The 12,509-nt window shown below is 35.1% G+C and overlaps 1 protein-coding gene and 1 non-coding gene across 2 annotated transcripts; both read right to left on the bottom strand.

The window, feature by feature from the left end:
- Positions 1 to 1,027: 1,027 nt before the first annotated feature.
- On the bottom strand, positions 1,028 to 1,134 carry LOC116121004. The gene has a single exon (XR_004126630.1). It is a non-coding gene; the product is annotated as a small nucleolar RNA R71 (small nucleolar RNA).
- Positions 1,135 to 10,185: 9,051 nt separating this feature from the next.
- LOC116120979 (uncharacterized mitochondrial protein AtMg00820-like) lies at positions 10,186 to 10,542 on the bottom strand. The gene has a single exon (XM_031406950.1). The coding sequence runs from the start codon at positions 10,540 to 10,542 to the stop codon at positions 10,186 to 10,188; it is 357 nt and encodes a 118-aa protein (XP_031262810.1).
- Positions 10,543 to 12,509: the final 1,967 nt, after the last annotated feature.

Raw genomic sequence — 12,509 nt, 5'->3', positions numbered from 1 at the left:
CCTTTAGAATAAGCTTAATTAGGTTAGCAATAATTGTCAATGCCTAGGATTAAATTTGTGTGAAATTTGTGCCCTAGGTTTAGTCATATTGATCTTTTTTATCAAAGTATTAATAAAATTCTGTTTTGTTTTGTTTTTAGTTTGTTTTATTTTTCATTAACTGATTCTTAAAATTTTGTTTTATCAAATAGTAATAAGATAGATTAGTTTGGTACTTGGTAAAAAGTTCTCTTGGGATTCGACACTCGTTTACTCGAGCTTTATTACTTGTGCGATTTCATACACTTGCGAATAGCCTATCAAGTTTTTGGTGTCGTTGCCAGGGAACTATTTTTCTACCAATATCAATAAGAACTATTTATTTGCTAATTTGATTTGTTTTATTTTTGTTTCTAAGAATTAATTTTTATTTTATTTCGTTGTGTTTATTTCTTTTATTTAGATCCCAGAGAGTGTATGTTCTAAAGGTGGTGGTGATCTCAATCCCTTCGATTCTAAGATTGAGAGAATGACTAAACAGTTGAGGAAAGAAAAGAGGCAAACCAACTTATAAAAATCAGTGGCTGACAGGGGAATTATAAATAACAATATGGAAGATTAACAGAATCAGAATGGGGATATCCCAAGGGGCAATGCAACTAGTGGAATTGTAGTTTTTCAAAGAGCATTGAATAACTACTCTAGTCCTACTATTGAAGGATTCTATTCTAGCATCAAGAGACCACCAGTTCAAGCGAATAATTTTGAGATCAAGCCAGTAATTATTTAAATGATTCAACATTCGGTCCAATTCACAAGGTTGCCTAGTAATGATCTCAACTTGCATATCACCAATTTTATGGAGTTATGTGACACATTCAAACATAATGGGGTATCCGATGATGCAATTAGGCTAAGGTTTTTCCCATTCTCTCTTCGGGATAAAGCTAAAGTTTGGTTGATTTCTCTGCCATCTGGGAGCATCATAACATGGAACAAGTTAGTTCAAGCATTCCTCACTAAATATTTTCCACCTATCAAGTCTGCAAAGCTGAGAAGTGAGATTACCAATTTCTTCCAACAAGATATGGAATCATTGTATGAAGCATGGGAAAGATATAAGGATCTCTTATGAACGTGTCCTCACCATGGTTTGCCAATCTGGTCACAAGTGCAAACGTTTTACCAAGGATTGCTGCCAAATATACAAGCCATAATAGATACTGCCAGTGGAAGAGCGTTGAATAATAAAACATGAAGGAAGCTTACAATTTGATTGAGGTGATGGCGAGCAATAATGACATGAGGACTTCGAAGAGAAATTCAACAAAGAAAGCAGTGGGAGTGCACGAAGTTGATGGCTACACCGCATTGGCTGTTCAGCTTTCAGCCATCCAAAAGCAATTGGGAGTTGCTCTAAAGGTAAATGCTATTGAATCTTCTTCTCTAACTTGTGAAGTTTGTGCATGGTATCATATGTCAAGAGATTGTAAAGTAGGGAATCCATTTGCTCCACCTCAACAATCAAAGTATGTCAACAAATTTCAAAGAGAGCAAGGGAATCCATACTCTAACACATATACTTTAGCATGGCACAATCATCCAAACTTCTCATGGAGTAACCACAAGAACATAAACAACCTCCTGGCTTTCAAGCTCAAGAGCCGAAATCTAACTTGGAGAATGTGCTTAGCAAGTTCATTGAAGAGACAAGCAAGAGGTTTGAAAAGAATGAAATCCTTGTCCAAAATCAGTCAGCCTCCATTAGAAACCTTGAGACTTAAATAGGACAAATCCATAACATATTAGCGGGAATAGTTTAAGGAGTTTTGCCAAGCGATACAGAGAAGAGCCCTGAGGAGTGGAAAAACCTTGGAGAATTCAAAGGATGAAAAACGGATGCAAGAAAGAGAGAAAAACTTGGAAGAAGAAAAGAAGGACGATCGCTGTGACTAGGAAAATTATCACCACGACAACCATGAAAAGAAGGAATATTGTCGCGCGAGAAATGTGGTCACCGTAACTACTGTGAAATTTTTGAAGAAAGAGGCTTTGTTGATAACGATCATCACGACGACCATGAAATTGTTCTCAAAACTTTAGAAGATAATACTTATCGCCACGACAAGGAAATTAGTCACTATAACGATCGTGAATCTGACTAGAATGCATCTTGAAGTCATCAAGCCAAAGAGAAAAAAGAATCCACCCTTTTGTACCCACACCGATTGAAGAATCAGAAGCTTGACAAGCAATTTGGTAAGTTTATTGACATGTTTTGAAGCTTGCATATTAATATTCCTTTTATTGATATGTTAGAGTAGATGCCCAAATATGCCAAGTTTCTGAAGGAGATTCTCATGCATAAAAGAAGATTTGAGGAACATGAGAAAGTAATGCTAACGGAGGAGTGTAGTGTACTGATTCAAAAGAAACTATCACTGAAACTATGAGATCTAGGGAGTTTTACTATCCCTTGTATTATTGGTAGTTGTTGTTTTGACAAGGTTTTGTGTGATCTAGGGGCAAACATTAATTTAATGTCGTTTTCTATTTACAGGAAACTTGGATTGGGAGAAGTTAAGCCAACCACTGTGTCTCTCCAATTGGTAGATCGATCAATAACATATCATGAGGGTAGTTGAAGATGTCTTAATTAAGGCAGACAAACTGATTTTCCTGGTAGACTTTATAGTATTAGACATGGAAGAAGATCAGAAAATGCCTTTAATCCTAGGACGACCTTTTCTAGCAACGGGTACAGCATTGATAGATGCTCATCAAGGGAAACTAATCTTAAGGGTAGAAGATGATTAGATGAGTAAGTAGAGTTTAATGTTTTTGATGCTATGATGCGCCCATCCGACTTAGACATCTGCTTTGAGATTAGTGTCCTTGATAACATAGTGAATAAAAAATTAGAAGAAAACTACCCTAGTTCACACCTAGAAAATTGTTTAGTCAACTCTATGACTATAGAGGCCAAAATTGAAAATGAGAGGGTGAACGGTCCACGCTTGAAGCCTTATGAAAATGGTGGAATTGAAGATGAGCGGGTTGCAATTCTCCTTAACAATCCAGATTGAAGATAAAGAAAAGTCAAGTTTTTGACTCTAATTAAGCGCTTCTTGGGAGGCAACCCAAGCTCTTTACTTTGATTTTGATTTTTTAATTTGAATTTGTGTTGGTTTGTACTTGAGTCATTCTTATTTTTTGCATTTTTTTTACTAGTGATGTTGTGTGAGTTTCCCTAAATTCATGAATTTTAACTAGTGGTGTATGTTGCCAATAAGGTACACTGAAAGTCTCATTGTTTTGTAGGAATTTGATTTCAAAGATGGAATGAAATGAGAAAGGTGGTTAAACTTTCACGCTTATTCTCACTTCACTATTGCAAAAGGGGGTAACTTTTCTTTTTCTCTTTTTCCTTTCGTTTACATTTGTACATTGGGGACAATGTAGATTTTAGGAAAAATTCCGAAATTATGGATTTATGAGAAAGTTTTATTTATTTATTTTTATTTTTGTGTTTTGTTTTGAATTTTGGTTCTATTCTTGGATTAATTTATATGTCTATGATAGGAATGTAATTGCAGTAACATGTAACAAGTAGAGGACATTAATTGTTGTCTTTAATTATGGATGATTGTGAATGTTAATGACATTTAGTTTGAGGCCCTAGTGGTTTGTGAATTGAAAGTGGTTAAATTTACATACTTAGAGAAGTTTTATTTGTGAATTTTTCATGGATATTTTTGAGATCTCAACAAACTCCAGAACTTATTTGACAACCACTTGAGGCGAAATCCTAGAGTTCACATCATTTAGGAAATGATTTAGGCTGTTTTTGGACCGATTGAGCCTTTCAAGCTAACCCTTTTTATTATCATCGCTAGTTAACGCTTTGAGCCTTTTTGAACACAATTTAGCCTTGTGTTTCTTTCTTTGAACTTAATTTTTACCCTACCCTGATTATGAGCCTAAAATACAATCCTACCCGTTTTATCTTTAAGAGATTTAATTGCAATTCAAGCTTATTATGAGTATTGGTGGAGAGGTGTAGTTTTGCCACCACCCAAGTTTATGCAAAGAAATAGGTTGGGGTTTGTGGAGTGCTTGTAAGATCAAGGTGGGTGTGTGTGTTTTTTGTACTTTCTTTTTATTCTAAAAAAACGAAAAATTGAAAAAAAAAAATCTGAAAAAAAAAAGAAGAAAAGAAAAGTGGGCATTGAAAAGCATTATGAAAATGAGAAAATTATGCAAATGGGTTTATTTTAGTTTCGAAAAGAAAGAGCTTGATAAAGGTTGGGAAGCTGTTGAGTGAAAATGGGAAGTGTTTTTGTATGATAGTAATAAGAATGAATGAAGATTAAGTCTCTTAATTTGATTTTTGTTGAATTCCCTTTCCATTCTTTCATGAACCCATACCCTTGCCTAATGTTACAACCTTTACAAAGACCTATTAATACAAGGTAGTGTGAATTTCTACATTAGTGGAGAGTAGTTTGAAAAGTTAGCCTATGGAGTTTGATTCCATGATACATAAATGAGTCATAAACCGAATACTGAGATATTTTTTTTTTTTCCATGAATGTTACGCATAAAACCATCCGGGTTTGTAGACTAATGGTTTGAGGTTGTATGGATGTTTTAGGGTCGATTACGAAAATGAAATTGATGTTTGCATTGTATGTGGTTTAGACGATTTTTAATTATTCTATTTGTTTTGTGTATATGCGATTTTTGAGACAACTTTATGAATTGATTCAAAAAAATTTGTTTGTTTTTGTTCTTTTTATGTTTATTTTTATATTTTGGAATTTAGGTTAAGTTTAGTATGGATGTTTATGGGTATCATTGCTGGAAACCCTTATGAGACTACAATTCGTCCAACTAGGGCCGCCTAGGGGTTTAAAGGCTTGTTGCATACACTAAATGCAATCGTGTCAATCTACGAAAGTGATTAGGATAGTTTAGATATAGGTTTTAATTGTTTGTTTTATTTTCAAGCTTAAAGATATGTTTTATCGCTTAGTTTGCTAGGGACTAACAAGAAGCCAGTTGAGGGTTGTGATAAGAGCTTGAAGATACGTGTTTTGTTAGTGATTCAATTGGATTATTTGTGGGAAAATTTGTTTTAATTGCAAAATTTGAGTTAATTACTTCACAAATACATTTTATGGGATCACGGATGTATTTTGAGTATTTTCAGGTTGTAATTAATGTTTGAATGAAGAAGGCTGATGTTGATTCAGGTTGTAATTAATGTTTGAATGAAGAAGGCTGATGTTGATGAAATTTTTGATGAGTAGAAACAAACGGTGCAAGAATCGGAATTAAAATGAGGAAGTTATGATGCGTTGAAGATAAGACTTAAAACTTGGAAAATTCTTCAAGATGAGCATGCTTCAATATTTTGATCATAACTTGAGCTGTAGAAATCAGAATTTGATAATTCTTGTGGCGTCGGAAATCTTATTCAGAGGGCTACAAATTTTGTGTTGATGAATTTTCCAAATTCTGAAGATATCAGACTCGTGGGACAGAAAGACCAATCACCATGGCACTGATGATGAGGCAAAAGCCCTGCTGAAGCGGCGTTGCTGACTTGGCAAGAAATTGTTAATGTATTAATGATGACGTGGCAAAGGAGCGAATGACACAGTAGGGTCAATGCTCATGTGGCAATATTGACAAGGCAAGGTGTGTGTGGAAGCGTGGCAAGGGCAGAGGACTGTAATGGCAAAGGCGGTCCTAGATGGAGTAGAACAGTAACCCAAGATAGTAGTAAGTGCTATGCTGATATGATTTAATATGCACCAAGAAAATTCCTAGGAAATTAGAGGGGTCACAAACGGTCCCACTTAAAACCCAACATCCTTAGCCTATTATTGTCTTTGTGACAAAATTTTCCTAGACACATGCATATAACCATAGAAATAGCAACTCACTATCCTAGCTGAGGGAGCCACTCCAGCAAGCTCCACCTAGAATTCTTGTTTCCCTGCTTTGGAAAAAAAGTTGTTCCTCTTGAAATCAACCAAACCAACCAAAAGTAAGGAAGTCCACTTAAGAACCAGAGTTAGAAGAATTTTTGAGTTTTTGTTCTGTCTGCCCGCCATAGTTTTTCTTGTGGAGGAAGAGAGGAAGTTTCCATATTAGTGGACTGCAAGTTCAGGCAATTTACATGTGAAACAAATTACTATTTGTTATTTGTATATATGGTATGTATCACTGTGGTTTTACAAAATTTTACTTTGGTTTAACCTAAGCCTTTGGATTGTGAGGTCAACTCTATTTAATTTTCTAGAATGGTGAAATTTTTTGGAACTGAGTAATTGTAATTGTAAATATTAGGAATGTGTTAATTAGTACACGTACGCACCTCACTGTTTTCTCGAGCCTTTACGTACGCGATCTTCATCTTTCTTTGTTTTTGGTTCATGGCTTCTTAATTGACCAGTGCAAAATGATCCACTCCAAAGTCATCCACCGCTAAAAGACACTTCAATTATATTGAATAGGTCAAATTTAGACTAAGCAAGGATCCTTCGTGGCTTTATGGTATAACAGCGACAACTAATCTCTGAGAAAAGGTTACCATCTTACAGTATTTTTCATTTGCTGACTTCAAATGATTTTTGTTTTGTTACCCTATTCTTTGATTTCTACATTTGAGAGGATTGGGCGGCTAATAATCTGGCCACCCAAATGCAGCTAGGCTGCAACCCTGCCACGAATTGTAATCTGGCCAATCGGTCAGTCGCCAACTATGGGTCATTGGGTTGTTTGAAACAATTTTTTTTTTTTTGGTAGGTTTTCTACTTTTTGCTTTTTACTTTTAATGATAAGGTTTTGACTTTTGAGAGATTAGAGATTTTAATTAGGTTCAGGGCTTTTTTTTTTTTTTTTTTTTTAAACAACATGAATGCGTTTTAGCAATCAACTTTTAACGCTTGAATTTGAAAATTGGGAGTGACATTGATTGTTTAATTTCGATTTTCGAAATAAAGAGGAATACTTCTTTTCACTATTTTTAGGGGTCATCTTTTTTGGTAATTCAACCCTTTAATAATTAATCTGGCCATGTGAATAACTTAATTAGCTTGAAGTACTTTATATTACTTGACTAGAAGATGATTTATCCGTATCCACGCGGAGGTCTAATTCATACTAAGACTATCAAATATAGTTTAAAGTTTGCATGTATAAGATTCTTAAACTCCAATTAGAAATCCTCAGTATGATCATTAAAAAATAACCTACAGTAGTCCAGAATTAAAGAGCCTATACCCAACCAAATTAAAGAAACTATAAATTTTCAAGTAAACTCAAACCATGTACCTGCCTGACTTGAATCTTTGATAACCTCCATTTTCATATATATGGTTTAATACAAAACCACCCACTTGTGGCTGGATGGATTGAGGGGTGCAGGGTTGAAATAGTCTTAAGTTCAAGTTGTACCAAGAGGTGGTTAATTACCATAGAAAAAAAAAATTTGTATTGAGTAAATTAATTGACAGCTACAAAAGTTTTAAACATCTACAACAAATGTTTTTGATCTCCCATCTACTTCGGCTGTGTGATTGCTTTCGTAGAAGGTTGACATAATTAGCAAATAGTAGCACATATTGATAAAACTAACAACTGTTAACCTCTTGTAGTACTCATCCAGGCGACTGCTGTTCAAAATTCTAGTGAACAAGCTTCTATTAGTATAAACACTGAATATACTTAGGAAACTTCCAATTCCCATAGCCAACTTATTAACTGCCCATACATGGTCTTTCATGATGCATCAGGGAACTGATAAATCGAGAAGTCGTCGAGTCCATCTACAGCAAGTCCTTCCATAAGACCTGGCAGGCAAAACTGTGGAGCAAGCCAGAAGATGTTCAATAGTACAGTTGCATATGGGTCATCCTGTAATCCTTCAGCATTAACTATATCTAATCTTTGAGCCTCAATTTGACGTGCAACATCACAACAAAAAATTGATACCACCATTCCAGCCCAAATTCTCACTAACTGAGCAGGTTCTTGTTTTGCTTTTGGTATCCATCTTGAAAGTAATAAATTAAACAGATAGGCGACTGTTTGACATGATACAGATCTAAGTAGAAATAATCCAAGCAAAAAACTTGAAATATTCATGCTTTCGCCTTGCTCGGAAAAAAAGATATTTCCTGTTGAAACTACCAAACCAAACGCAAGGAAGGTTGTCCGCATAGGAACAATTTTTAAAAGAAGTTTTAATCTGTTGGACTCAAGATTGATAGAATTAGAGTAAATCAGATTCCTAGGTTTCTAATTTAGCAAGAGCACAAACAATCAATTATGAGTAATCAAAAGAGCATAAAGAGAAAACAAAGAAAGTAAAGAACACACACACAATTATAGTGGTTCGGTAATCAATTGATTACCTACATCCACTCTTCAGGGCAGTAGAGAAATATTCATTATGGAGAAAGAAAACCTTACAAAGTTTATAGCTCTCTCTTTACATGAAGATCCATAGGAAAACCCCTCTGTAATACACCCGAAATAACCCAGATGTTCCTCACCTCTCATACATTAAAAAACCCAAAACATCAACAACCATTTATACACAAAGAAAGGAATAAATGAATAACAAACTAGACTCACCATCACTGTTTGATTCCATCCAGCAATCTTTAAAGCTCCAACTCAACCATTTTTTGTAACAACCTTTCTCTCTATGTAACCAAGAGGGAATAATCGCGAAAGAACAAAAAATGGGCATAAGCAATTAGGTTTAACAAGAATCCCAATTGGGAAATCCTAGAAATGTCCTTGCCTTTCTCAAAAAAATGGCCTTTGACGAAACATATTAGAGATTGACCTTCCACATAGGCACAAAACAGGTGCCACATCACCACAAATCTCCACCTTGACATATGCTTTTGCCATCTCTCACTGCCCTAGAACATAACTTCAACTCTGTTCAATATGCAGTAGGCTCTTGAAGAGCCTTAGCTTGTCCAAAGTGACAACTTTGGTAAACATGTCTGCTGGGTTCTCCTTTCCTGGAATTTTCTCCACCTTAATGACTTTATCTTCTACCATATTCCTGATGAAATGCAGCCTCACATCAATGTGTTTTGATCTTTCATGAAAGACTTGGTTCTTACATAAAAAGATAGCACTTTGGCTATCACTCTTGATTGGAACTTGTTGCTAATTGAATCCCATTTCACCAAGCATTCCCTTGAGCCAGATTGATTCTTTTGCTGCCTTGGTAATTGCAAGATATTCTGCTTTAATAGTTGATAAAGTCACAATAACCTACAAATTTGCTTTCCAACAGACCAAGTGATCCCACAAAGAGAAAACAAACCAGTCATAGATTTCCTATTGTCTAAATTCCCTGCATAGTCTACATCAGCACACCCTACAATGAAATTAATTTGATTTTGTCCTCTACTATAAACAATACCAATTGAAATTGACCCCCTAACATGCCTAAGTATCCATTTCACAACTTCCCAGTGACTCTTTCTAGGATTACTCATAAACTTGCTCACATAACTAACTGCAATGCCAAATCAAGTCTTGTACAGACCATTAGATACATCAAACATATTGCATTTGCATAAGGAACACTAGCCATTTCTCTTTCCTCTTCTTCAGATTCTAGACACTATTCTACACTCAATTTAATATGTTAACCCATGGGAGTTTTGACAGGTTTAAAGTCAAACATTTTAAACTTCATTAATATCTTTTCAGCATACTCCTTTTGAGATAACATCAACCTTCCTGTTTTCCTATCGCTTTCAATATTCATCCCTAAGATCTTTTTAGCTTGTCCCAAATACTTCATATCAAACTGCCTATTCATTTCACTTTTAAATCTAGCAATTTTAGAGGAATCTCTTCAAGCTAAAAAATATCATCAACATACAAGGCTAAATAAAGATAACAATCACCATACAAGCACTTGAAGTAAAAACAGCCATAAAAACTACTTCTAACAAATCCACCATTCATTATAAAGCTGTCAATCTTCCTATACCATTGCCTAGGGGATTGTTTTAAGCCATATACAGATTTCTTCAAAAGACATACTTGGTTTTTAGACCCATTTTCAAACATTTCAGGTTGCTTCATCAAGATCTTCTTTTCTAAATCACCATTTAAGAAGATTGTCTTGACATCTAATTGCTCTAATTCTAATTCAAACTAAGCCACCAAAGACAAAAGCACTCTAATAGTTGTATGTCTCACAACTGGTGAAAATATTTCATTATAATCAACTTCCTCAACCTGTGTGAAACCATTTGCTATGAATCTAGCTTTAAACCTATGTGCTTCTACCCCTGGTATTCCCTCTTTTCTTTTGAAAACCCATTTGCACTTAACAACCCTACTACCCTCAGGCTTATTTATAAGAATCCAAGTCTTATTCTTCATTAAAGAATCATACTCTTCTTGCATGGCTAGTTTCCACTGCCTAGAATCTTCACTATCCATAGCTTCCCAAACTGTTCTAGGCTCATCTTCTACTTCTTTAGCAACTTGAAGAGCAAATGCTACCATATCAACATGTGAGTATCTCTTAGGTAGTCTAATTTGCCTATTTTCTCTATCTCTAGCTAGCTGATAGTTTTATAGTTCATTATCCTCATTATGGGCTTGTTTATCATCACTATCTTCTAAACCAGGTTCCTCTTCCTGTGGTTGAGAAATTCCTTATTGATAATCTGACTATAGACTGTCATGATTAACAAAAAGAGCTTCACCACCTAAGTCCAGATTAATCACCTCTATCTTCCTTTTGATTTCACTCCCTTTCTCACTTAACCCACCTAGTTCTTCCTCATTAAACTTAACATCCCTACTAACTATACACCTTTTCTTTGCAATATCCCAACATTTATACCCTTTAAGCCTATTAGGATAACCAAGAAAAATACACCTAATAGCCCTTGGTTGTAATTTGTCTGATTTTTCATGTATAAACACAATACAACCAAAAACTCTTAGGTGGCTGTAATTCGCAGGATATCCAGACCATTTCTCTATTAGTGTTTTGAAATCAATGGCTGAGGAGGGTATTCTATTGATTAGATAAACTGTTGTGTGGCTGCCTCTGCCTATAATTTAGTGGGGAGTTTGGCACAGGATAATAGACTTCTCACCTTCTCTAAGATAGTCCTATTCATTCTTTCAGCTAGACCATTTTGTTGAGGTGTATACCTCACTGTCCTATGCCTCATAATTCCACTATCTCTACACAATTTATCAAACTCTTCATTAACAAATTCCAACCCATTATCTATTCTTAGTTTTCTAATCTTCTTCCCAGTTTGATTCTCAATCAAGATCTTCCATTCTTTGAATTTACTAAAGGCTTCCCCTTTATTCTTAAAAAAATATATCCAAACCTTTCTAGAAAAGTCATCTATAATGCCAATGAAGAATCTATAAGCCCCCAAAAAAGGATATTTAGTTGGTCCTCATACATTAGAATGAATGTACTCAAGAACAGACGTATAACAGTGCTTCCCAATATTAAACCTAATTTTGCTCATTTACCCATAAACACAGTGATCATAGAAGGTCAGTCTCTCAATTTTGTCTCCTTCTAACACCTTTTGCTTACTTAGCTCAACTAAGCCCTTCTCACTAACATGCCCCAGCCTCCTATGCTATAAAGAAGTCTTATTTGGTCTTTGTGACGACACACCTACTGTTCCAGTGATGGCTAAACCATTTAGAACATATAACCCATTTTTCCTTTCTCCTTTCATTACTACTAGGGACCTTTTTGTGACCTTAAGGACTCCACCTTGAGCCTTATAACTAAATCCATTAGAATCTAGACTTCCTAAGGAAATTAGATTCCTTTTTAACTCAGGTATAAATCTGACCTCTATGAATAACTTAGAACTGCCATCATGTAAGCTTAACCTAAATCTCCAATGCCTAAGACATTACACACAACATTATTACCCATAAGAACTTTCCTAGATTCTAATTTCATAAAGTTTATCAGAAAACTCCTATTTGGAGTCATGTGAAAAGTACACCCAGAATCTAAAATCCATTCAAAATCAGTTTCCCCATCAGAAGTAACCAAAACATTAGAACTTTCATATCCATCAAAGGCTACATCTACATTTCCATTAGCCTCTTTTTCTCTTAGTTTCTTTTCCCTATCTGGACAGTCTCTTTTGAAATGTCATTCTTTATGACAGTAGAAACACTTCCTCACAAACTTGGATTTTGACCTAGACCTACCCCTTGAGTGACCTTTCTTAAACACTTTCTTTTCAGATTTGCCCTTTGCATTAAGCCCTTCACCCTCTAAATTACCCTGTTTCCTAAACTCAACATCCTTGGCAGTAATAGCTACTACCATTTCATCTAGTTTAAGGGTCTGTCTACCATACTTAAGGGTATCAACAAAATTAGAATACATCTTGGGTAATGAGTTAATGAGTATAACAACTTGACCCTCATCCTCAACCTTGACACTTAGACCTTCTAAATCCTACAACAAT

Source organism: Pistacia vera, unplaced genomic scaffold, assembly GCF_008641045.1.
Source record: "Pistacia vera cultivar Batoury unplaced genomic scaffold, PisVer_v2 Contig954, whole genome shotgun sequence".
Classification (NCBI taxonomy): domain Eukaryota; kingdom Viridiplantae; phylum Streptophyta; class Magnoliopsida; order Sapindales; family Anacardiaceae; genus Pistacia; species Pistacia vera.
Note: the sequence above shows the minus strand (reverse complement) of the source record. Positions and strands in the feature narration are given on the sequence as shown.

Coding starts and splice junctions, on each gene's coding strand:
- LOC116120979 (XM_031406950.1), bottom strand. CDS start 10,542: ATGGTAGCATTTGCTCTTCAAGTTGCTAAAGAAGTAGAAGATGAGCCT.